Below are 26524 nucleotides of genomic sequence, written 5' to 3'. Positions count from 1 at the left end.
TAACCCCTCCCTCCCCAGGCTGTGTGGATTGAACATCCCTTTTTTATCCTCTTTCTTCCTCCTGGAGCTCATGGTGTCCTTCAGGGACACCTCTGGGGGGATGTCACCTGTGTCCTGTCATCCCTCCTGAGCTCCCCCGACAATCAACCAAAGAGACAAAAGAGAATCTGTCCAAACATGCTCAGTGGAGCTCAGGAATTAAATATGAAAAGACCCAGCTGTTCCAAAAGCCTAATCTTTGTCACAGACAAACTTTCCTTGACCTGGAACCGTGTGGAAAATAAACAGAGAGGTAAAGGACATGTTAATAACTCATTTCCACAAAACCCAGCCTCATGTTTCTGCTACTGGAATTTTTTCCCTCTGCTGCTCTCTCTCATAACAAAAAGTGTTTATTAAGACACAGGTAATTTTTGCAGTGGTTTAGTTGTGCAATTAGAGCACTGAAAAATCTCCAGTTTATGGAGTTACATCACCCAACTTCCCTGGCCTATGGTTCCTCACACAGAAAATCAGGATAATACTGGTTTTTTTTGCTGAGTGTGTCCCTCACGCTCCTGGCTGGGTGATGGGACCCAGGAGGGCTCAGATTTCAGCCCTGAGATCATTGCACAAACCACTGACCCCTGGCTGTGCTGGCATGTGTGTCTGTCAGCTGAGGGAGAACAAAAAGGTCCCTTTGATTCTGGACAAAGGCCTGGAGAAACAGAGAGGTTCCCAGGTTTATCAGCTCCCCATGGAGCTGATAAAAATCAGGGAAATCTCCGAATTCTTACATCATCCAAGTCCTTTCTCCTGCTCACCCCCAGTGTTTGACTCTGAAGAGACTGAGCCATGGAAGGAGAAGCCCAGGGATCCCAAAGGATGTTGGAGTCAGGCCATAAGCCATGGAAGGGTGGCTGTGGAAAGCCAACTGCTCCCTTCCCTGCCCTGGGATCACCCCCGGGCCCAGGATTTGTGGGTGCAGCCTGTGCTGCAGGGGTGTCCTTTCCTTGGGGGAACAGACCCCTGAGGGCTCCGGGGCCACCCTGAGAGGAGCCAAATGGAAAACCTGGGCTCCCCCTCCAACCCCACTGACTCATGGAATCCCAGGAGCATTTGGGTTGGAAAAGCCCTCTAAGGTTGAGTCCAACCCTTCCCCAGCACTGCCAAGGCCACCACTAACCATGTCCCCAAGTGCCACATCCACACTGGATAAACCCCCCCGGGGATGGAGATTCCACCCTCAGGGGCAGAGCAGGAGCTTTTTCACCTCTGCACACTTCCCAATGTTCCTGGAGTCCCTGCTGGCCAGGAGGGAGCATCACCAAGCCCAGCACACTGCAGCCACCACACTGTGCCCTGCAGGCAGGGCCACCTCCCCCCCAGCCACCAAAGAGCCCTGGGGACACCAAGATTCTGACTGGTGTCCTCAGAGAACCACCAGTCATTACAGCTCCCCTCATTATCATCCCAGCTTAACCATAATAAGCTGCTTATTATTTCCAGGGTGGGTTTTATATGACATTTTCACTGCCATGCTCATCTTATTTTTCGAAAAAGAAGATGCAAAGGGAAGCAGTTCAATGATCTCAATTCATCCCCTGTATTTTTGCACGGGTTTGAGAAGCAGTTGACTTTTTTAAAATGTCAAGATTTTTATCAAGGCTTTGAATTTCACTGCAGCAAGAGGCAGGGGATATTAGAAGAGATAAAAGAAAATAAAAATATCTCTCTTTTTTTTTTTTACCCCTGATACTAATAGTGAGTTAAGTAATAAAGAGCAAGTGATTAACTGGCTGCTGAATTCATTTTGAAATCTGGCCAGATGGGTTTGAGCAGGAATTGTTAACTGATAGCATTTTTATAAATCTGATCTTTATTTATACATCTTGCCTGGGAAAAGAGCACTTCTGAAATCTGGCTTTATAGCCTTAGATTAACTGATTTCAGAGGAGGATTTTAATTTACAGTTTGAAGAGGGTGTATATGTGATGAAATCCTATCTGAGTGTATCAGACAGTCTAATAAAAGATCCTTCTCCCAACACTCAGGCCAAATTTTTCTTGAAATGAGAGAAGAGGTAAATGATGACTGATTTTTCAGTTACTATTTTCATGAATGATAATTGATTTCCCTTGTTCTTGTAGCTGCCAGGGGTTCCTGGGCATCCTTCCCTGAGGTGTTAATGGGGTGAGCGGGGCACAGAAGGGTTTGCACTGACAATATTCACAGTGGCCTTTAGGAAAGGGATCAATTTTTGTGCTAACGAGGCAAAATTCATGAATTTGCATCTCAAGGGCCCAGGCTGGTGATGTTATGGCTGGAACTTCCCCAGAGATGTTGCTTAACATCACAGTTAGAGCTGAGTGGAAATTTCTCACTTCCTCTTCCAGAATGAAAATATCATTAAATCCCAGAATCCCAGTCTGGCTTGGGTTGGGAGGGACAGCAAAGCCCATCCCATCCCATCCCATCCCACCCCCTGCCATGGGCAGGGACACCTTCCACCAGCCCAGGTTGCTCCAAGACCCCTCCAACCTGGCCTTGGACACTTCCAGGGATCCAGGGGCAGCCACAGCTTCTCTGGGCAACCTGTGCCAGGGCCTCCCCACCCTCCCAGGGGAGAAAATCCTGTTGGCACTGGGTGTTATTTTGGGTTTTCTCATCTCTGCACATGTCCCTGTGTTTAGAGCCACGTGCACAGACCCAAGATGGACGTGGAATTCTCCTGCCTGTGGTGTCTCCCCCAAGCCAGTCTGACACCTTCACAAGTTCCCTGTTTAAAGCCCATTTCTACATGGATCTAATCTCTCTCAGAGAAGTGAGATAAACCAAGTTTATAACAATTATCGTGATTAATAAGAAGGTGATTTATGTGTAGAAGCTTCTAACCTAAAAAAGCATCACAAAAGTCCCTCGTGGACCAGTTTAATCAATCAGGATGTTCCTGTACACCCCGAATTTGTTCTATTTTAGTGGATACCCTGTACCATCACATTCTGGCCAAGATAATGGAGATCCCAGATTTGAGCTCCTGCCTGACCCAAGGGTGGAAAAACCTTCTTCTCCTGCTCTTGAGGGCAGATATTTCCCCTCAGCTCGGACAGGGCTCCACAGAAGGAGGGAGTTCAGAGGGTGTTGGTCCCTGGCTCGCTGGCCAGAAGGGCTGAGCTCTGCTGGGGTCCCAGTTGGCTGTGGAGACCAGGCAGCTCTGCAGAGCCTCAGTGCCTGGAGCCCAGACGTGCAGAGCTGCTGGGGGAGCCCTGCTGAGACATCTGGGCCCAGGCTGTGTGTCAGCCTGGATCTGGAGGAGGGGCAGGAGGGAACGCTGTGGCAGCCTGGGCAAACCTGCTGCAGATTCACAGGCACAGGCAGCTCCTCGAGCCAGCTGATCCCCTTCTCCCAGGGCAAACAGGCTGGGAAGGTCACCCTCCAAACCAGGAACACCCTTTGGACTCCCTTGCACTGGGGTCATCATGGAACTGCAGAAAGCAGAGAGATCCAGGCCCTCGGGATCCTTTTATTGGTTCCTGCTCTGTTTTTCCAGTGTAATATGGAAATGATGATACTTAGAGATCCATAAAGGCCTCTGGAAGCTTATTACATGCAGCTTCTCACCCTCAGTGGCTTCTGATCCTCAAGCAGGACCACAAGGATCTCTCCCTGGAAAACATTCCCAGGGCTGCAAGAGGGTGACCCAGGGCTGGGGACAGTTGGGGACAGTTGGGGACAGTTGGAGACACTCAGAGCTGTGCTGAGTTCTGTCCAGGTGATCTGTGCTCACTCCCAGCTCCAGGATGCAAACCAGGACCATCTCGAGCTGCAGCCACCCCCAGCATGGTGCTGCTCTCAGATTCCATCCCTAATGGAGACAGGGATTTCTCAGGGTATTGGGAAAGGATTTCTCAGGTTATTTGTCCTGCACTGCCCAGGAGGAGCCCGTGAGCCCCCAAATTTCAGCAGCCTGATGGTGCACAACCCGTGAAACATCCCCATTCAGTGAAAACATTAATAACCACTCCAGGGAAACACTGAGGAGTTGTTTCATTTTTTTATGAGCACAAAGCAAACCCAAACCAGCTGCAATGGAAAGTACAAGGACTTTGGGATGAATTCCACAAGCTGCCCGAAATTTAACCCAGCTTTTCCTTATGAACTCAAACAACTGGTTCAGGTGACTGGTGTGACAACAGTGACCCGGAAACCAGGAGACCACGGGATAAGATGATCTTCAAGGACCCTTCCCACCCAAATCATTCCACGATTCTGTGACTCCAGAAGCTGAGAGAGGTGATTTTCCTGCAGCAGCCACTGTGCTGATGGAAAAAACACCCGAAAGCAGAAGCCTCTCCATTTCCCAGACACCCAGTGGATTGGACAGCCATGCACAGAGCTATTAATATATGGATTATTGCATCCAAACAACTGTGCAGAGACAAACCTCCAGCCCAGGGAAGGACATCTTGTTTGCAGCTGCCAGGGGGTTATTCCGGGAAGAGTTGCCCAGATAAAAATTGATTGCTGGATGAATTCCACTCCTTTGGAGCTCAGATGTGACAGAGCCTTTGTAGCAAAGCCCAGGAGGCTGGAAACCTTTCTGGGAAGACGGGAACGCTGTAAATGATTTCCTGTGTTAAAAGAACTACAAGAGGGATCCGTGCCTTGGGCTGCAAGTTCAACAGGTAACGTGTGTTCGGGCCACCTGGAGCTGTGTGTGTGAGTTCAGGGCTAAAGTTGAGATTCATTCATCATTTGGGAGCTTGAGAAAGTCTGGAAGGGCCTGGGAAGAGTTTTATGTGCATAAATAATGGGGTTTTCTTGCTATTTGTCCCTTTGTGCATTCAAGCAACGTCCTGGACTGGGGTGGGGGGAGCAGGAGGGACCTTGTGCCTGTGGAAACTCATTTTGCACATTTGATTTGGTTGTTGGTGATGCCACAGAAGCCCCATGTGGGCAGGAATTATCCACCTGAGAGCAAATCCAGCTTTGGTTTGCACTTTGCAAATGTCCACTTGGCTGATATGACCTAAAATACCCACATTTGGGCTGGGAAAGGGTGTCCCCAGGAGTTATTTTTCCCCCCAGGCCAATTCTTCAGCCTGGATGTCCAGTGGCAGAGCTCAGAGGGACAGGCTGCATTTTTGGAGTAGGAGGATGCTGCCAAATTCCCTGGAAAGGTGCAAATACCCTACAAACAGAACGTTGTTGTGTCAGTGCCTGGAGGCAGTGAGGGCTGAGCCCCATGGCTGGGGTCTTGTTTTTGCTCTTATATTCCATTTTCTAGTGGGATCTCCAGGGAAGATCCCAGCAGCTCTTCCCAGCCTCCCATTTTGCCTGTCCTGGAACAGCCCCCATGGAACCCTTGGAGTTTGGGCTTTGCCCCTGGCCAGGGCTCAGCCACAGCTATTTTACAGCCTGATGGGGATCTGTGCTGGAGCCCGGCAGCATTCCCAGCCTGGAGCCCTCTCCTGGAGGAAAAGGGAGCTTTGCTGCCCGGAGAGGGAGAGCAGGAGAGGCAGGATGGGCACGTCCCCCTGCAGCCAGGATTTGGGGGCACTGCTGGGGTTTGGGAGGGCTCTGGCCAGGCTGGGAGGGTCGGGCAGGCTGGGAAAGGGAAGACAGGGGTGTCTGGGGAGGCAGCCCCAGATCCTGCTCTCCCAGAGCCTCTGGATAATTCACATGGACGTTATTGGAGTTATTGCAGTGCAACCTGTGCTTGTGCCCCCCTGTCTTGTCCTGCCCAGCTCTCCTGCCCCTGCGGTCCCAGCAGCCTTCTCCTCTCTGGAGAGACCCTGGACACCCCCAACACCTGCCTGAAGTGCAGTTTTTGGGGTGATGCAGGTTGGGACCATCCATCTCTGTCAGAGGAGGGAGCTGATCCAGCATCTCCCCTCTCTGGTACCTCCTGTAAGGGGGGGTTCCTTCAGCCCTTATGACTTCAGCTGCCAGCAGCAGCTCCCGTGGCATTCCTTTGGCATTCCCGGCTCCAGAGGCACGTGCCAAGGGGTTTTTGGGTGCACCAGGCTGGACCCTTCCTGGGGTAAGGCAGAAAGCCCAGATATTCCGAATATCCAGGGGAGCAGGGCAGGCAGAGGCCCAGGGGACCTTCAGGTGGGAACAGCAGCTCCTGCCGTGAGGCCCCTCCAGGCAGAGGCAGGAGCCGGGCTGGGATCGGGGGATCGGGGCTGGATAAACCTCAGCCCGGCCGTGCTCTGCCAGCCTTTAGAGAATAAACTCCACTCCCCGGGATCCGAGGGGCTGGAGCAGAACTTCCCAGCGGGCTGAACCCCTCGGACCCCTGTGCAGGACCCGGGACCCCGAGGCCGCCCCTCGCTGCCCCATCAGCGCCTCCAGCTCACGTCGGTTTTGCCTCCCCAGCGCCGTGACAGCTGCCAGAGATGGTTTTTTCCTGGCTGGCGGCTGGAATCGCCTCTCGCAGCCCTGGGTGCGGGGCTGACCACTCCCCCTCCCTTTGAATAGGCAGCCCTGCCGCACACACGATGGGATTTCCATCCTCTCCGGCGCGCAGGATACACCAGGTAGTTGGGAAGAGAGCGGAGACAAGTGTGGGAAGCCGTGGAGGACTTAAGCTTTTCCCGGGGTTTTCCAGCTGAGTCGTAAGTGGAGGGGGAAGAGAGGCTCTTTAAACTCTTTTGTGGGTTGGAGGTACCAGGAAATTTTCCGGGTATCTCAGATTTGTTTTGTTGGTCATTTACTTTTCCTCTCCCCATTTCCAGTCTCACCCAGTAACTGATTTGTGTGTTTGCTACTGCAAGGTCTTATAGAAATGTCTGAGCTGATGCTTCCCTTCAAACCCCCTTTTTTTTTTTTTAATATCAGGTACATAAATTTGAGATGGATATTTAGGAGAATATTATTTTTTTCCTTGTCTAGGCAGAAGGCTGCGCCTTGGCATTTGTGCAGCGGGTTAAATTTGTAGTTCCTTTCATGTTTTGAGTTGTAATTTGGGTTTGAAAGGGGGTTGGTTTGTTTTTGCTGTGAGGGAGGGGAGAATCCAAGTGCTTGGGGTCGGATGTTCACTCCTCACATGGAGCAGCCCCTCAGACAGTGGCAGGTTCCTGCCTTGGAGGGATCTTGGAAGGGGTTTGCTGTGACACCTGGGTGTGTTTTCCCCAGCAATGCCATCCCCCAAGGGGACACGGTGCCACAGGTGCCAGCCCTGGCTCCTGGGAGGATGTGGAATGTGGCAGCCCCGGGGATGTGCTGCTGTGCCACTGCCATTCCCGGGCAGTGGGAATGGGGAGTCCCTGAGGAGCCCGGCCAAGGCCTTCCCCCTTCCCATTAGGCTCTAAATCATTGCTTTGCATGTGGCCACTCAGTCGGTATTACAGCTGCCATCAACTTCCCATCCTGGGCTGTCAACTGACACCTTTGGGGGCTGTGGGCTGGCTCCAGAGTGGTTTCCTGCACAGCTCATGCTGCCTCTCATTCTGCTGGTTTTCAAGCTTTCCCCTGCCTGTCATGTACATAGTTTCCTGAAAACCCTGATTTTTTTGGTCTCCCCAGCCACTTTTGGGGATACACTCCCTCACCCAGGGGCTGGGGGGTGTGTGGGTGCATTTTGTGCCCCCAGCACTGGTCTGTGTGTGTCCCTTGTCCTTGGCTTCACCGCAGAGTTTTGGGGCACCACATGCTCCTCCAAGGTAGAAAACTGTTTCCTTCTTTATACATCCAGCCCAGAGAAATGAAGGGTAATCTCCCTTTCCACAGCAGTTTGGGTGCCTGGGGAAGAGAGGGGCTCTCAAAGCACCATCAGACCTGGGCAGGCTGGTCCTGCTGGGGGTCCTGCAGGGATCCTGGAGCACAGCACAGCCTCCCAGCTGGGCTGGCAGTCCCTGTGCCACGGGGCAGGATGGGCTCTGGGATCTGGGGAACGTGCTCTCTGTGGTGTCAGAGCCTTCCCTGGGGCAGGGGATCCCTCCCTGCTGGCTGGGAACTGATCCCATTCCCCCGATCCCATTCCCCCGATCCCATTCCCTCCCCTGGGCTTTGGCCCGGCCGAGGCCCCGGCCCGTGACATTGTGCTGTGAGGCTGCTGCTTCACGGGGGCAAATTCGGGAGGGAAGGAACAGATGACCTAATTAACCTTCCCTTCACATCTCCCTGCAGTTGCAGGAGCTGCAGCAGCAGCATGATTTAATGGCAGCAGCCCCTCTGGTTTAGCATCCCTCCCAAAGCCCTGTGCCTGCCATGACCCGGCTGTCAGCTCACCATACATCTGCTGGGCTGCTCCTGGGGGGTGAGTTCAGCTTAATTATAAATTAGCAGCTGAGTAATTGATGAACGAACAGGGGAAAGGAGAAAGCTAAAGAAAAAACAGTTTGCTACCAGCACAGAGAGCAAAGGCACACGTGTAAGGGAACCGTCCTGGCACTGCCTCACCACCACTGTCACCCAGCCCAGCCAGCGTTTATCCAGCCAAATGGGAAGGCTCTTGAGATCCCATCATATCTCCTTCAGATCTGACAGGCACCGAGGGAAGAAAGAGCCCAGCTGAAGCAGATGGGATGTGCTGACAGGCGGCCCCTGCCCCATCCTTCCCAAGAAACTCCTCAGGACACGCTAATCCCGGGCAGTCCCCGCCCTGCAGTTAAGATAGCGCTCAGATCCTCTCCCCCTCACTTTCCCCGGGTGACCTCGGCCAGGTCGTTTAACCTCTGGGAGTATTTACAGCGGGTGCAGAAGGGCAATTACTGCTCTATTTACCATTTTTACTCTGTTTACAATTGCTACTCTATTTACCATTGTTACTCTCTTTATTATTCCTATTCTATTTACCTCTGCTACTCTATTTACCACTGTCACTCTATTTACAATGGTAAATTGTTGCTCTATTTACCATTTTTATTCTATTTACCATTCCTATCTCTTTAGCACAGCAGCATTTACTGCCCTGCCTGCTTTCCCTTCACTAAATCAATCAGGTGTTATCTGCAGGAACACTACAAAGTTTTGAAATCCTAAGAACTGCGGGATTTCCAGCAGTTAAAAAGCATGGATTGTGCCTAAAGGAAGCACACTCATTTCTGCTGCTCACGCTCCTGCTTTAGGGATGCTCCTTTTATTTTAAGGGTTTGATGAATTGAAGGGGGTTTTTAACATGCCAACGGATCAACAAACACTCCCTCCCCTGAGAACTGAGCTGGCAGGGGGCCTGGAAAGTGCCAGGATGCCAGGGGTTAAAGACCTGTGGAAGGATGTAATTTCCACCAGCTCTTCTCCCCACCCCCTCAAAGAAGATAAATTATTCTTTGGTGCCAAAATGAAGCGGTTATCACAGAGCAGCTCCGGGGCAGGAGCTGTCAGCCCACGGGGAAGGGGCTGCTTTGCCTTTTTAAAGTCTTCATTCAGGCTCTTGAGGCCAGAAACACTGTGGTGGGGTTGCTGGTGCTGCCCCATCCTCCCGGAGTAAAAACCAGGAATCTTCCTGGTTTGTTGGGATGGAGGAAAAGCTCCTGAATCCCGGTGAGCAGCTGCCCAAGCTGTGCCACCCCACAGGGACACCCTCACTGGGTGCCCAGCTGGGACTCAGGGTGTGGGGTGGGCAGAAGCTCAGTGTGGTCCTACAGCTCAGAAACTGGGGAACAGTCTGAGCCTCTGGATTTTACAGCATTAAACTGGGAAACAGAGATGGGAATCTGTTCATTCTACCTCTGGGGAGTGGCCTCACTCCACTTCCCTCTCCCCATCCTTAAAGCAATATAGAACTAAAACATATGAAAATATTGTGAAGTGTCTTCATATATCCAACAGGCAAAGTTTGTTTTGTTCTAATACATATTTTAAACTCCTTCCCAACTTTTGAAAGGGGGTGGGTGTGTGTCTGCTAATCATGAGGAGAAACAGCGTTTCCCTTTTAAACTAAGCTTGGTAATTGATTTAAAATAATAATGATAAAAAAACCTTGTAAAAGAGGAGGGATGGATGTTGAAATGAAATTAAAATTTTAATTCAGTTTAGAAATGACCCAAGAGTCTCATAGCTTTGGCTGGTACTTGATCAAGTCCCAAAATAAATGCTGTTTCTCCCACACGTGTTTTCACAATAAGACACGAATAATAAGGGCAAACAATAAGGCTGAAGTCAAGCTATTAAGTCATTAAGGATTTTACCAAATGGGTCTGATTCCCCTCTATTAATTACCAGCTCTCTGCAAGCTCTGGAGCAGGATTATCTGGGGGTAAATCTGCAGTGATTTCCTCAATCTCAGCCAAGTTACCTGCCCTGATGGGCTCTGTCCTGAGCTCAGGGCCCTCATCAGAGCTGTCTGACAGCAGCCAGGGGAGGGGAGGAACTATTTAGGCTCTTATTAGAGGAAGTTAAAGAGAAGCAAAATATCTCTCAAAGATCAGGGAAACTTGCTGACAGTGGGAGACGTATTGGGCTGTGAAGTAGTTTCCTCTGGGAAGTGGTGGAAGTTCTGTTAAAATTAGCCTGGACACAGCACAGCAGAGCTCCCCTTCTGCTGGCTCTGGCCTCCTCTTCCATACCTGCTTTTCCAGAGCACAATTATTTCGTGCACAGGATCCTTTTCTACCAGGGTTTGTGATTTAGTGGGTGGCATCTCTGCCCATGGAGGTGGGTTGTAAAGAGATGATCTTTAAGACCCCTTCCAACTCAAACCATTCCATGATTCCAGGTCCTTTTCACAGACTGGAGCCTGTGTCTCTCTGTCCTTTAGCCATTGTCACCCACAAAACCTGCATCAGCTTGTGGGACTGATTTAACCTGCATTTAGGCTGGGCTTGTCTTCAACCCCCAGGGGTGGGAATGCAAACGGTTGCCGAGGTTTGTGTCGTCTTTCTGCCCCCCACCAGTGAATTTTAACAGCACAGCTTGGAGGGGAAGAGAAACCAAAGAGCAAACTGGCTGTGAATCTCTCGGAGCTGCTGCCTAGAGATGATAATTCACCTTTCCCAGGCTCGGGAGGGGGTTGCTGGTGCTCTGGTTAAACCTTATTGATATTCCTGAGTGCACAAAGCCTTGTCCTGGGTGTCAGGACGGGTTTGGTGCCTCTGCTGTCACTGCAGCACATGTGGCTTCGAGCAGCAGCGTGTGGCCCCTTGCTGGAAGGTTCAGCTGGCAAGTGCAGCCTGAGAGAGATGCAAACGACGCTCAGCGAGGCATGAAAGCAGCTCTCGAGCACCGTGGGACTCAGGTGTCTTCAGCAAAGGCAAAAAAACCCCCAGAGCAAACCCCAACTGCCTATTGCACAGGCTGCAGAGAGCAACAAAAGCTGCTCCCAGGAGCTGCTGCTGAGCTGCTCTCTGAGGGCTGGAACTCCTCACTCTCAGACACGTGTGTGGCTCTGAAACAGGTGAACCAGCCCCAAGGTTTCTCTGCCTCCATTTCACAGGGTCTGTTGTGTTCTGTGCAGTTTGGCAGCACTGATCTTGGCTTTAGGGCAAGGTCAGTTCATGTTTACCTGAGATGTTTACGTGTGCTGAGGGTGAGGATCAGGGGACCAGCGTGTGGGACTGAGAGCCTGGACCTTCCTTAGAGTATGCCCTTATTCCAGGGATACTTCATCCCTGGGAATGTCCAAGGCTGGGTTGGAGGGGATTTGGAACAACCTGGTGTAGTGAAAGGTGTCCCTGCCCATGGCAGGAGGTGAAACAAGGTGGTCTTTAAGGTTCTTTCCAACCCAAACCGTTCTGAGACTCTGTGATTACTCAGAAAGGGGCTCCAGCACCGCCTGTGTCTCCTCAGCTGCAAAGAGACTGAAGCAAACGTGTTTTAACGCCTCGTTAGGGCTGGGAGGGCGTGCACAGATGCTGAGATTAGTTAAGGCTCCTCAGCCACAGTAACTCGGTGTGGTTTTGGGTACAGCACAAAGAGAAATGGGCTCGTTGTTCTTCCACCACCTCGGTAGTTTTCAGTTTTGTGAATTAAAAAAAGAAAAGTTTTTCAAAAACAACAATGCTGGTGTGAGAACAAGAGTCAGTAATAACAGGCAGGAAATGATGATGATCATTTAATACCCTGCACACGCAGGTGTTCCGTGTTTGGCCATTACTCACCGAGCAGGGGGAGACAATGTCGGGGTCCCTGTTTGCTGAGGTGGTGAGTGAGGCACGGCCACAACAGCTCTGCCCTGCCCTGGGGGCTGGAGAACTGCTGGCCAGCCCTGGGAGCAGGGAAGGAGCAGAGGGAAGGCTGGGAGCAGATCCCAGTCCTCCAGGAGCTGTTCAAGGGTCCGGTGTAGGGGTGGAGCTGAAGGGAACGTGGCTGTGCTGGTTCTGTGGAGAAGGACCAAGCACAAACCTTGTGAAGCACAAATCTGATGAGAGGCTGAGGGAGCTGGGGGGGCTCAACCTGGAGGAAAGGAGGCTCAGGGGAGACCTTCTGGCTCTGCAACCCCCTGACAGGAGGGGTAGCCGGGGGGGTGTCTGGCTCTGCTCCCAGGGAACAAGGGACAGGAGGAGAGAAACGGTCTCAAGTCACACCAGTGAGGTTTAGATTGGATATTAGGGAAAATTTCTTCACCCAAAGGGTTATCCAGCACTGGCACAGGCTCCCCAAGACAGTGGTGGAGTCACCTTCCCTGGCATTGTTGAACACTGTGTATATGTGGGGACGTGGTGTAGTGGTGGACCCAACTAGGGAATGGTTGGATTGGTGATCCAAGAGGACTTTTCCAACCCTCGTGACTCTGTGATTTTATTCTAAGATGACTCAGTTTGCATCTGCAGTGGTTACATTTGGCAGCTCAGGGCTCTGCAGGACCCTGGAGATGTTTCAGAGGAGCTGCTCTGTCCCCTCTGGTTAAAGCAGCTCCTCATCCCTCAGGCTGTGCCTCTATCCCCAGATGGAAGCAGCCATTCCCTTGGCTCCCAGGCATATCCTGCCCAGCCTCCTCCCCTCTGCTCCTTCCTCCAGCACCTTTGAGTCATATCCACCAAAACCAAGGGCCCTGGCCCTGCACTTTCCACTGGGCACTTAAAGGAGAGAGGGAGAAACATCCACACCTCTGATATCATCTGCAGCTCCTTCACCTCAGCCACACAAACTTGCTCCTGGATGATTAAATATCCCATCTAAAGAGCAGCTCTGGTAGGACTTGCTCACAGGAGTAAATCCCATGTGAGGAATGCCAGGCAAGGCAGAGATTTAGCAAGGCAAACATAAGCTAATGTGGGAAAACAGAGGATGTCTCCTGAAAACAGCAAAGTTCTTTGTGCAACAGGCTGGTTCTGACCAAGCTGTGACAGGAAAGGTGTTGAGCTCAACAAAGTGGCTTTTTTTTTTCTTCTCTCTCAAAAGAAAAAAATTGGCAACGATTTCCCACCGATTCTCCAGCAAAGGAAATATGATCTCATCTTCCCTCAGAGCAGCTCCATCAGCTTCCAGGTGATAATTCATTCACCATTGTCAGGCTCTCCCCAGTTTACACTAATGGATCTGTGTGTTTGCATTGTTGATACAACCCATCTAATCACAGTATCTCCTCTTAATACAGATATTTTCCCCCTTAACTTTTCCAGCTCACACTCATTAAGGTGATGGTGTGCTCTGAGAAAGCAGGGATTATGGCTGTGAGAAAGCAGGGATTTAGCTGGTTCTCTCACTTTTTGTGGCCTATCATCTAATCTCTCTCCACTTTTGCAGGCACCTCCGAGATGATGAGTTACTACATGGACACAACCATTGGCAGTGCAGCCCCTTATCCTTTGGCTCGGCCTGGAGTGATGGTAAGGAACACCCAGGACAAGGGGGAAGAGCCTGAGGCTGGAGGAGGGTGGGTCTGGATTAAATATAAAGAAGAAATTCTTTACTACAAGGGTGGGGAGGCCCTGGCACAGGTTGCCCAGAGAAGCTGTGGCTGCCCCTGGATCCCTGGAAGTGTCCAAGGTTGGACAGGGCTTGGAGCAACCTGGGCTAGTGGAAGGTGTCCCTGCCCGTGGAACTAAATGATCTTTAAGGTCCCTTTCAACCCAAACCAGTCTGGGATTCTATGAAAGAAAGGAACTGGGGTCATTTCTCTACCCCAGCAGTGGGTTTATCTCCAGCCCACTGACACGGTTTGGTGTCATCCACCGAGTACTCCAAGGTTTTGGGCAGCTCAGAGCAGCTCCCGAATTCCCAATGTTTACTCAGAGCTTATCTGCACCTCTGGAGCCTGCAAACCTGCCCTGGAAATGGGATCCTGCGTCGGATTTCCTGCCCTTGTGTTGGGAGGAGGGTTCTTGGAGGGCCCATTGTCCCAGTGCCTCCGCCGGCCGGGCTGACCTTCACCTGCAGGGAGTGTGCTGGGAACAGCACAAAGCACAGCTTTGGGAAAGATTCCCTGGATTTTCTGGAGGTTTGGGACAATTTTGGTGCTCCCTCTGCTGAGCCAGCTCCATTCTGTGTGGGCAGTTGATGGGTAGTTGTATATAACACAATTTGCAGTGTGATCCTGGGCACAACCGTGCCAGTGACCAGCAGCTCTGGGACAGGCTTGGCAGTGCCTTGAGCCTTTTTTAGAGAAATCAGACCCAGAATTAGAGAAATCACCTCCATATTTAGAGAAATCACCTCCACATTTAGAGAAATCTCCTCCACATTTAGAGAAATCTGACCAATATTTAGAGAAATCACCTCCATATTAGAGAAATCAGACCCATATTTAGACATATCAGGCCCATATTTAGAGAAATCACCTCCACATTTAGAGAAATCACCTCCACATTTAGAGAAATCACCTCCATATTAGAGATATCAGGCTCATATTTAGAGAAATCTGACCAATATTTAGAGGTATCAGGTCCATATTTAGAGAAATCAGACCCATATTTAGACATATCAGGCCCATATTTAGAGAAATCACCTCCAAATTTAGAGAAATCACATCCACATTTAGAGAAATCTAACCAATATTTAGAGAAATCAGACTCATATTTATAGGAATCACCTCCATATTTAGAGAAATCACCTCCATATTTACAGAAATCACAGAACACTTGCTGAAAAGCACGATTTTCACCAAAATAGGAAGAAAAGGCCACTCTGAGCCATGAAATTTTTCTAAGGCAGCTCCATACCTTCCCTTTAAATGGTTCTGAGTGTGCATTTGGCTTTTAAATATTGATTGGAGATGAAGCAAAGCCATTTCCCCGTGGGGAAATGGTAATAATAATAAAAAATTAAAACATCCTGCATTTATTTATAGGTATTTGTATGTCATTATCCTCTTATATAGAGATAAACACTTAAATGCAACATATATATTATATGGCATATATGTATATACATGTACGTGTATATGGTAAATATATATATAAGGTATGTACACACATATATATACTACATATTTATGATGTGTACATATATATACACACTATAGATACACATATTTATAAATATATATGTATAAAATAGGTCTGTACAGAACAAAATGAAAATTATATCCTGGGCTTGTTTCTGAATTGATAATCTTAAAGGTTTTTCCCAACCCAAACAATTCTATATATAATTTGTGTATGTAATTTGTATATATATATATATATAACAATTTGTATATATAATACAGATATTTTCTTTATAGAGGCTGAATCTAACTTCATATACAATAAAAATGAAAGTCTAATTCATATTGAGTTCTAACCTAGGATTACATATGTGTGGGTATGTAAATACTTATATCACACATATAATGTGCATATACACATATAATGTATTATATGTAAGTGATATAATATAATAATATAGTGTATTATATATATGGTATATATAGATGATATATATAGATGGTATATTATATATATTATAATATGGTATATTATGTAATATACATGCAATAATACGTAAGTTTATATAAATATACATGTATATATGTAAATATATGGGTATCTATGTATATAAATACACATGTGCACATATGAGATGTGTATCTCATACACACATGAATACCTTTATGTGTACCCACAGGTATGCCCCTGGACACAGAAATAAAACCAATATAAATACAAAAACCCCAAATATAAATACAAATAACCCAAATATAAATATAAATACAAATAATCCAAATATAAATATAAATACAAACAATCCAAATATAAATATAAATACAAATAACCCAAATATAAATATAAACACAAGCATAATGATCACAAATAATATCACCATAAATAGGAACAGGAACATACATGTGACAGCTCATCCCACACCATGGGGGCCATAATGCCTGGGCAGGGCTGTGCCTTCTGCACCCTCCCAGCAGTCCCCTCATTTCTGGGGGATTTGGGCTGCCAAAAAATCCCTGTTCCAGTTTGGGGGCTGGAACAAAGCCTTGCCATGAGGGGTGTCCTGCTGGAGCCCCTCCCAGCCCACCCTGCAGAGCACGGCCTCACTCTGTACCTTTGCTTTTCCCTTCTGTTTGATCAAAAAGGCCCCTTTTTGGCTCATCACATCACCCCTCAGTGACAGTTTTTGGGAGCACACCCTGTTGGGCTCGCTGCCTGGTTTGGGGGGAAGCTTCGCTGCCCCCTTGCCCTGGGTGGCTCTCTCGGGATCCTGCTCCGCTGACACTTTCCCTCTCCCTCTCCCAGAAGGCAGGAGCCGCCAGTGCCTGCGAGGATCCCTGGGTGACCTGTGGCTTCCAGGCCTCCTGCTGCCCTCCCCGGCCCTGCTGCCCGCTGTGGGACGAGCCCAGCACGCAGGAGGTGCCCACGGGGCTGGAGCACTACGGCACAGGTAGGACACTGGGGGTGCTGGGGGGGGGACTCGGGGGCATCTTTGGGTGAACAACCAACCTAAAGCCCCTCCATGCTGTTTGTTGTCCAGAGTGTCCTCCTGGTCTCCTTCCTCCTACATTTGCTTTCTGTCCCTGTCCTGGCTTCCTTTTTTGGTTTTTTTTGCCCTTGATGCATCCCCAAGGCACAGCAACACCAGGCTGGTGCCTGCCTTGCTGGGGTCAGTGGAGATGGGGCCAGAAAGCAGATAAAGCCCTTAAAACTGCTTTGTTTAACTATTCCTCTCCTGTCAGAGCAATGCTGAAGGGTGGGAGCTTCCTTCTTCCCTGCCATGCTGTGGGAGAACTTCTCTTTCAGGTGGTGGTTTTGCTGTTTTCTAGACATTTTGAGGTCCTGTGTGCACCCCTCTTGCATTTAGGGACAGCAGCCCTGGTTACTGTTTCCTGGGATCTTCCCTGCCATGGTGTGGGAGAACTTCTCTCCTCTTTCAGGTGGTGGTTTTGCTGTTTTTTTTACGTTTTGAAGTCCTGTGTGCACCCCCCTTGCATTTAGGGACAGCAGCCCTGGTTGCTGCTTGCTGGGATCTTCCCAGCCATGGGGTGCTCCAGGAGGAGACCGTGGGCAGGGTGGACCTGCCAACCTGCTGGTTGCATCCTCAGCATTTCTCATGGCATTTGCAGGGCTGATGTCCTGCTGAGTGGCTTTGGAAAGGGCCATTCATGGAAGGCTGCAAGGAAACGGGGACTCACGAGTTTTCATTCCACTGTGGTTGTAATTTTGAGTCTCTTGTAGCTCCATGCCTTGCACTGGCACACGTTTCCCAGAGAAGCTGTGGCTGCCCCTGGATCCCTGGAAGTGTCCCAGGCCAGGTTGAACAGGGCTTGGAGCAACCTGGGCTGGTGGAAGGTGTCCCTGCCATGGCAGGGGGTGGGACAAGATGGGCTTTAGGGTCCCTTCCAACCCAACCCCTTCTGGGATTCCATGATTCCTTGGGAGGGTGATGTCACAGTCTCCAGGTCACAGAGCTGGAGAGGTGTGGCCACGCTGGGCCATCCTGGTTGCCCTGTGTGCCCAGCTGAAGCCATGCCCAGCTGAAGCCATGCCCAGCTGAAGCCATGCCCTGCTGGTGCTGCAGGATGGGCTCCTCTGACACATTCAGAACCCAAAAGCCGTTACAAAGTCACCGCTGACTAATTCTTGCCCCACACGTTGTTCCACACCTGAATCTTCAAGCTGATCTTGCACTTTGGGCTGCTTTTGTGGAAGGGGTCCCTGCCCATGGCAGGGGGGTGGAATGAGGTGGTCTTTAGGGTCCCATCCAACCCAAACCATTCTGGAATTCCAGAGCAGGCCAACCCAAACCATTCCTGCATAACCAACTGGCAGCAGATGTGATCACACAGGCAGGTGGGACGGGGAACAGTTTTAAACTAAAAGAGGAGAGATTTAGATTAGATATTAGAAGGGAATTCTTTACTCAGAGAGTGGGGAGGCCCTGGCACAGAGAAGCTGTGGCTGCCCCATCCCTGCAAGTGTCCAAGGCCAGGTTGGAGCAATCTGGGCTAGTGGAAGGTGTCCTTGCCCATGGCAGGAGGTGGAAGGAGATGGGATTTAGGTCTCTTCCAACCCAACCCATCCTAGGATTCTGTGTCAGGTGGGCAGTTGTTCCTCCTGCCCCTGGGATGGGTGATGGGACCCCAGCCCAGAGCCCTGTGGTGCTGTGGCAGAGCAGAGGGCTCAGGTACAGCCTGGCACGGGCACAGAACTGAGGGAAAGGGCTCCAGTTACACAGATGTGACCTTTGCAAAGGGCCAATATGAAGTTTATGTTTCACTTTAGTCCCACATAAGCCTGTCTTGAAGCACTTAAATCCCATGTAAGCCTTGGCATGGCATGTGCTGCTCTCCTGTGGCTTGTTCCCAGCTCGTTAGTTCTTCACATTGGCCCCTTGAGGAGGCAGAACCCTGATGTTCAGAGACTTTTTGCAGCTAAAGAGTTCAGCAGAACCAGGGACTGTTGTCAAATGTACAGTCTGAAATCTCTCCTTGGCAAAGATTCAGGCATTTGGTTTTTTTTTTTAAATTCTCCTTTGGTGAGCGCCTGTGTGTGAGCAGGAGGTGGACACAGAGAGCTGTGCCTGTGGCTGGAGCAAAGCTCCTCTGCCTATTCCCAGCCCTCCTTATTCCAGCTATTTGCTCAACTCCTGTGGGTGACCTCTCTCAGCACGGTGTCAGCTCAGCTCTGATGAAATCTGCCCTGGCAGCATTTGGATTTGCTCAAACATTTTGCAAATCTGTGCCTGGAAAGTTTTCTTAGTGGTTTTTTTTCCCTCCCCTCTCCCCTTTTCTGGGGAAGTGCTCTCTCCAGGGACCAACATATCTGCAGCCCAGATCTTCATTACCCCACGCTGGCTCTGTGAAATGTCCTCTTCCAGAGGCTGGAGCCTCCTCCAAACCTCAGCGAGGCCAGGGAAAGAAACTCCAGTTGGCATTGTCTTCCACAGCTTTTGATCAAACTTTTGGCACTTTGGCACGGGTAGAACAGGCTCCTGGTTCTCTTGCAAGACCCAAGGGTCACTTTTCAGTTCTGCTCGTTGCAATGCAAGGTACTCTTTCTCTGATTTGTTTTTTAGTGCTGCTGTTTCTTCAGTCTAGAGCGGTTTCTAATTTTAAACGAGAGGAAACTCTCATTTGTATATAGGGCCAGGAACAGTTTTCATTTCTCCTTTGTGTCTCGGGTGCACATTAAAACCATTTGTCATCTATTCTTCTGGTGTACTAGAGGCTATTTTGGTTTTCATGGTCTCGATGTTGGTGAAAGAAACAAGTCAACAAGGAAAATGCAAGTGTGAATATATCCTCTTGCAATAGAAACCACACTATTTCTAAAAGTTTGAGAGCTGCCTTGTGTTTAGAGGAGATGTTTTGCCTTTGAAGCTTGGCTGAGTTTATTTACACTGTGCTTGAGGCTGATAAGATTATTCAGTGATATGGAGAAAGGGAAGCCTGATGTGGATTTAGCTGTAGATGAAGACAAGAAGGGGTGGAGTTTTTTTGTTTGAAAGGCCAAAATTTGGCAATGGACCAGAGGCAGTTTTATTTGTTAGTTTGCTGCCACGATCTGTGGGGCACATGTTGGGAACATCACTGCCCTGAGAACCAACCAGGGGTCACAGCCAGAGAAAGGCACATCCCAGAGGTGACAGAATAAATCCAGCCAGAAGGGAACTGCTGCCTGTTTGTGGACAGGAGCTTTGCTCCTTGCACGGGTGGGATCAGGGCTGGAAAGGCCACTGCAGCTCAGCTGATCCATCTGCCAGCCCAAATAAATGCCACGGGCCTGCCCGAAGTGGCAGCACTGCTGAGAGGATGCTGAGAGTCGCACTGATGTTTCATTCATAAGGAAACAGTATCCTAATGTTACTCCCTGGTTATATATTTTTGGATTATACAAGGTTAGGCATAAAGCTGGAGTGAAGGAAAAGATTTGATAATGGTATTATCAAATTATTATGGAGCTCTGAGCAACCTGATTTCGTGGCATCCTGCCCAGGAAGTGAGATGATCTTTAAGGTCCCTTCCAACCCAAACCACTCAGGGATTCTATTCTTCCATGATAATTCCAGCATGGACACAGCCCTGGCTGTGCTGCCTTTCGGAGCCAAGGCCACTGTGACAACCCTTCCCCCCTGGCTGGGTTTGTTTTCCTCAGTGATGGGGAGATAAAGCTGTTGTTGATGGCAGTGAGGATGGAAGGACCCTGGCTGAAGTTTCTATGACTGCTGTGCTGAATTATCACCCTTGGAATGAAGGTGTTCCCAGCCTTTTGGATACTCCTGGAGTATTTGGGGGAGTGATCTTACTTTCAGTGAGAAATGAATCCCAGAATCCCAGAATGGTTTGGGTTGGAAGGGACCTTCAAGCCCATCTCGTTCCACCCCTGCCATGGGCAGGGACACCTTCCACCAGCCCAGGTTGCTCCAAGCCCCGTCCAACCTGGCCTGGGACACTTCCAGGGATCTTTTGTAGAGGAAAAGGCAGAGCTGGTGCCTCGTGGGCATCAAGTCCCTGCAGCCTGGGCTGGTTTGGGCAGGAAAGCAAAGCCCTTGTAGCTGGAGCAACACATCCCCAGCAAAGCAGGGATGGATGTGCCCCCACCCTGCTGGCCCCGTGAGCTCCCTTCCAGCCCAGCTCAGCCTGGAGCCAGGCAGGAGTCCCACAGGATCTCCTGCATCCCGGGGGAGCTCTCCCTGCCTTTCCCCACGTGGCCCCCTCCTCCTGCACGAGCCCAGCTCTTTTCCCGCTGGAGAATCCCGGAGGAAAGTGCTTTCTGGGAGCGCTTTCTGGGCCGGCTTCCAGGCCCACGCTCGGGGGAAGGGGCTTGGGGAGGAGGAGTAGGGCGGGGGAAGGTGAAAGCTGACCGTGCTCAGCCCGATGGCTTCTCCAGCTGCAGCACATTTTCCGAGCGAAGCTTTTTTTCTTAAAAAAAAAAAAATCTACATTTTTTTTCCTTCATGTCCTTTTATCCTATTTTTAACTGTGGCCTCCTTCCTTTTCTCAGCCTCCTCCAACACTTCCCCCTCCCCTGCTGCTGCTGCCTCCCCCGCACGCTCTGCTCTCGCAGAGATGAATGGGAGTCTTTTCACAGGGCAGCACAGCTGCCTGTGGCTGCAGCCTGGCAGGACATCCCAGCCCTGCCTCTGGACCTGCCAGGATCTCCTCTCCATCCTTAATAAACCAGGAGCAGGCAGGGGAGGACGTGGAGGAAGGTGAAGGGAAGCAGAACAGTGGGAAAAGGATGAGCCACCGTGGGGAGGGATGAGCGAGAGGGTGATGGAGGTTAATTCATCTTACTGGACGTTAATTCATCTCACTGGATCTTAATTCATCTCACTGGATCTTAATTCATTTGGTGGCTCAACAAAAGCCCTGCACAAACTCCTGCCTCTGCCCCACCTGCTGCCCCCACCCTCCTGAGCCACAGCTCTCCCAGGGGATGGATGAACCCTTTCTGCTGGGCTGGGGCACCTCCCTGGCTGAGCTGGCACAGCCTTTTTGCTCTGCAGCTGTTTGTAGCCTGGTGGAAGGGGTTTTCCTTTCACTTTTCCTTGGTGGCATCTTTGGGCGTTTTATTGGCTCCAGTTCAACCTTCTCTCCTGGGGCACTCTGGGGTTGGTGAAGAACACACGGAATTTTCTCTGTTAAGGGCATTTTCCAATCTGTTGGTGGAGGGAAAAGATCCCCCAATGCCTTGGGAATGAATTTGGTGGAGGGAAAAGATCCCTCGATGCCTTGGGAATGAATTTGATGGAGGGAAAAGATCCCTCGATGCCTTGGGAATGAATTTGGTGGAGGGAAAAGATCCCTCAATGCCTTGGGAATGAATCTGATGGAGGGAAAAGATCCCTCAATGCCTTGGGAATGAATTTGGTGGAGGGAAAAGATCCCTCGATGCCTTGGGAATGAATCTGGTGGAGGGAAAAGATCCCTCGATGCCTTGGGAATGAATTTCAGAGCCCTGGGCTGCCTGTGGTGTCTTAGACTCTCCTGTGCAGGATGCTGAGCAGTCCCTGGTTTGCTCTTCAGGTCAGTGGGAGCTGAAACATCTTCTTTGTGTGGGTCCTGGTTGTTTCCCAGGTGAGGAACACACCCCCAGGTGATGCTGTGACACTCAGTGCTGCTCTAACCTGCTGCAACTCAGCACTAGCAGGGGTTTATTTGCTCTGAAGCAACAGAATGACAAAAATCCAGGCTTTCACTTTTCCATTTGTTTCCTGCCTGACTCTGGAAAATTCCTGGTCAAAACCCAAGGGAGGTCCCTGGGTCATCACCAGAGAAGGAGCTCTGAGCTCTGAGCTCTTTTCCCACTTGGCTGCAGCCTGGATCAGCTGGGGGTCAGGGATCCTTCTCTGAGCAGGGTGTTGGTCCCCTGGATGGGGCTGGGTGAGAGCTGGAAGGTTCTTGCTTGGTTTTTGGGAGAAACATGCAGATTTTTTGGGGTCCTCAAATATAACCGGGGGGTTGGAGCTCAGCAAGAGGCAAAACTCAAGTTGTGCAGCTGCACCTCCCAAAACTGAGCAGCTCCAGGGTGCTGTGGGGAAGGGATAATGGGATGGAGAGTCGAGGGGGAAAGGGATAAGCAACAAACTATCCAGGGCTTCCCTGGTCCCTTGAGGATGGCTGCAGAAGATGTGTGTTTTTGGGATGCTCTTGGAGTAGGATTGATCCCTGTGCAGGGATAGAGTGAGCTGGATGTAACTGTTTCTTTTTCCAGAGGAGGAAACCATCCTGCACCACCACACACTTACCTCAGACAGGCCACACAAAGCAGGACTGGGGGAGGATTTGAGCTTTCCCAAGAAAATTTCCCCAAAACCAAGACCCCTGGGGATCCAGGGCAGCAGAGCAGCCTCTCTGCAGGGTTTGTGGTGCCCGTGGGTGGGCTGGGCTGGGCTGGCAGGAGCAGAGGGAGGGCAGAAATATGGGACAGGCTGCCCAGGGAACCATGGAATCATCATCCTTGGAAGCATTCAAAAAACACGTAGATGTGGCCCTTGGGGACATGGTTTGGTGGCTGGTTAATGTTGGGCTGGATGTTCTTAGAGGGCTTTTCCAACCCTGATGATTCCCTGGTTGTTTTTTCTCTCTGGGTGGACAATGGGATGCCAGGAGAGTCTGGGGACAGGGGGGCTGGGACCCTGCAAGCAGCCTGTTCCTCTCAGCTCCTGGCAGCCCGGAGCAGCTCTCCCTCTCCAGATGTTCTGTGTGTTTATAGCTGCTGAGCAAGGCACTGAACTCTCTCATTAATACTTTTCTCTCTCTCTCCCTCCCGTCGAAGCCAGAAGTCTCAGCTCAGAGCTGCAGCTGGAAGGAGCTGGGGTGAGGGGTGGGAGAGAGGAGGGAGGTGGATGCAAACCTCCCATCCCATTCAACTCCCCCTCTCCCACTTCCCTCCCCCCCGAACCCTCCCAAAATACACATGCCCCAAAAAAAGAAAAACACTAGCAGATTTTTTATTTCAGAAAGTAAACACTTAGGCCATGGGGGTCTGGAGGTTATGGGAAAAGAGGAAACCATTGGGCTAATCAGGCCGGGACACACTTCCCCTGCTGAAATAAAGCAGAAATCCTTGCCTCGCAGGGCGCCGGCGCGTTAACCCTGGAGCTGCCAGGGAGGGGAGCTCTGGGGAGCTCTGGGAGCACGGCCCTGCCCACGCCTGCTCCCTCAATCCCTGGGTTTTAGCCAGGGGAAGCGTGACGGGGAAGGGGAGCCAGCGCTCCGCAGCAACCCTTTGGCATTCCAGCCTTTTGGGAACGAGCTGTTGGGAATTTTTGAGTAGGAAATGAATTTTTTTGCTCTGGTTTATGAGCCATCCTATAGAATTTCAGTGCTGTTCTTGCCTGAGAACTTGCCTGAGAGAGGAAATCTTGCTCTGCTTGAATCAGCGAGATCGGAGTAATTTCTGCACAGCTTTTCAGAAAGCTCCTTTTTCCATCCTTTTTAGATTTGCATGAGGTGTATAAGTGATTAGATCATGGATTCTTTGGCTGCAAACCCTTCAGGGAGGAATCCTTCCTGCTCTCTTTCCCCCGTGTCTGTAGAGCACACAGCAGATGGGACCTGGCTGGGACACGGGACACCTCGGTGCTCCTGCAGGACAAGGAATGGCTGTAGTTCAGCTGGGAGTGAGCTCATGGGCCCTTGGTACCAGCTTACAATCTCAATTTACCCTCTCTGAGCCTGGCCTTAGACTTCCATCCCCAGGCCCATGGTGGGATTGTCGGGGTGTCCCATGCAAGGCCAAGAGTTGGACTGGATGATCCTGATGGGTCCCTCCCAGCTCAGGGGATTCTGTGATCCTGTGATTCCACAGCTCCTGTCACAGCCTGAGCTGTGCACCAGGAATGGGTGTCACTCCCAGGTCTCACATCTCCTGGAACCACTGGAGCTCTGTGTGTTTTGGAAGGGCTGGATTCCAATCTCTAATAGATATCAGAGGCTGCCCATTGCTGTGAGCTGGGGCTGCTTGGTCACAGCCTGTCCCCGTGACTGCTCCCTGTCCATCCTGCCAGGCTTTCAGGGAAGCCTGGAGAGATTTTTTCACCCAGCTCCTTGTTACATCCAGGCTGCCTTGGAAGCCAAAGCCCATCCCAGTGTGATGGAATTCATGGCACAGCACCCTGAACTCCCCCAGCCTTCCCTCTGCTCGCCCTGAGTGGGACCAGGCTGGAAGCAAAAGCCACGTGGAACAATTTGTAGCCAAGTGAAAGTGATCTTTCCGTTGGCACCAGGGAGGAGGTTTTCCCTCATCCCTTGGAGGGTGAGTGGTGAAAGGAGCCATCACCGGTTCCTTGAGCCATCAGCCCAACTCTTGCAACATTCCCACCAGAGGCAAATCCCAGATAGGCTGTGATAGGGAGTGCAGACCTGCTGTGTCCCACCCTGCTATCTCAAGAATGCATTTGAACAGGAGCTGTTTCTGCAGCCTCTGGAGGTCGAGGCTTCAGATGGAAATCAAGCTGGAGAGACAGTCCCACAGGGCAAATTTCAGAATTTTTGGAGTTGGTGTTCAGCTCAGATAAGCCCTTGAGAGCTCAGATACTTTATCTGAACCTTATCTGAGCTATTTGCATCACTTCAGTCTGAGAAACTGCTGTCAGACATTTGGGGAGGGTTGGGTTGTATTGGGATGGTCTGTCTTTTCTTTGAATTGTTATTTCTAACACACAGACACCTCCAGGGGGGTTGGACTGTCCTGTGCCCCACACAGCTCCAGGAGCTGGTGTGCAGGCTGGAGAGAGAAAGAGCTGGGAGCAGAAATACCAGGCTTAGAGCCATGAAAGAGGAATGACAGCACTAGGATGAATATTCCTTGAAAGCCCTGGGAGGGATTGCATCTCTCTGCTCTCTTTCTAAAACTGAATAGAAACAGCTCGAGCTGCTCTTAATTGTGGGTGGAAATGATTCCTCCTTTTCAGAGCAGACCCAGGTCTGACCTTTCCAAATGAGCTTTGTTAGACTCTGTTTTGTGCATGGGAAGTTTTTCACCTTCTCTGGAGCTCCTGGGGCGAAATATGGGATCTGTGCTGTCCCACTGCTCCCCCAGATCCCCCTTCATCCCTGCTTTGCAGCAATCAACTCCTAGACTGGGAGGACCCTACAGTGCCTGGGCTGGATAAAGCAACATCCTCCTCCCAGAGGGTGGGGTGGGTTCATTCACCTGAGGTCTCAGTCCTGAGGGCTCTTCCCCAGCACCCACAGTCACAGAATCATTGAATCCCAGGATGGTTGGGGTTGGAAGGGACCCCAAAGCTCACTTTGTTCCTGCCATGGCCAGGGACACTTTCCACTAGCCCAGGTTGCTCCAAGCCCCATCCAACCTGGTCTTTTTAGGGAGGAAGGGTTCTCAGGGATAGAAACAGCAGACTTAGGAGACCTGGCTGACATCCTATAGCTGAGATCTGGGAGACATTGGATACACAACTTAACAGAGAGTCTTCAGGCATCTAAACCCCACTGCCTTCCATGGAGTGAGGTGCCTGAACCCCTCCCAAGGCTCCTGTGAGCCCCTGCACAGCAGTTTCTCACGTTGGAGATGCAGATGATTAATTCAGTGCACATTTTATTGCAATGCTTAATTCACCGAGGTCAGGAGAGTGGCTGGGAGTCCCTGGGGAGCTGTGCTGGACGAGTGCTTGAGCCTGCTCAGAAAATAAACCCCAGTCTGCAGTGATCCTGCCCTGCCCAGGGAAGCTGCTTCCAGCACGTGCTGGAGCTCACCCAGCCCACAAGATGGACCTTCCTGAGGGGTTTGGGATCCACAGGCCTGGCCAGAGCTGAGGGGTTTGG

The 26524-nt window shown here is 50.6% G+C and overlaps 1 protein-coding gene across 1 annotated transcript in view; it reads left to right on the top strand.

Annotated features, from left to right (window-relative positions):
* The first annotated feature begins 6496 nt into the window (after positions 1-6496).
* The window catches only part of ETS1 (ETS proto-oncogene 1, transcription factor), an 83190-nt gene continuing 63162 nt past the window's right edge, over positions 6497-26524 (top strand). Inside the window, exons 1-3 of the mRNA XM_027699378.1 lie at positions 6497-6599; positions 13612-13694; positions 16533-16677. Of these exons, the coding sequence (XP_027555179.1) occupies positions 13623-13694; positions 16533-16677 (217 nt within the window). The 5' untranslated portion in view covers positions 6497-6599; positions 13612-13622. The remainder of the gene's footprint in view (positions 6600-13611; positions 13695-16532; positions 16678-26524) is intronic.

This window comes from Neopelma chrysocephalum, unplaced genomic scaffold, assembly GCF_003984885.1.
Source record: "Neopelma chrysocephalum unplaced genomic scaffold, ASM398488v2 Primary Assembly neopelma1_138, whole genome shotgun sequence".
NCBI classification, from domain to species: Eukaryota; Metazoa; Chordata; class Aves; order Passeriformes; family Pipridae; genus Neopelma; species Neopelma chrysocephalum.
Note: the sequence above shows the minus strand (reverse complement) of the source record. Positions and strands in the feature narration are given on the sequence as shown.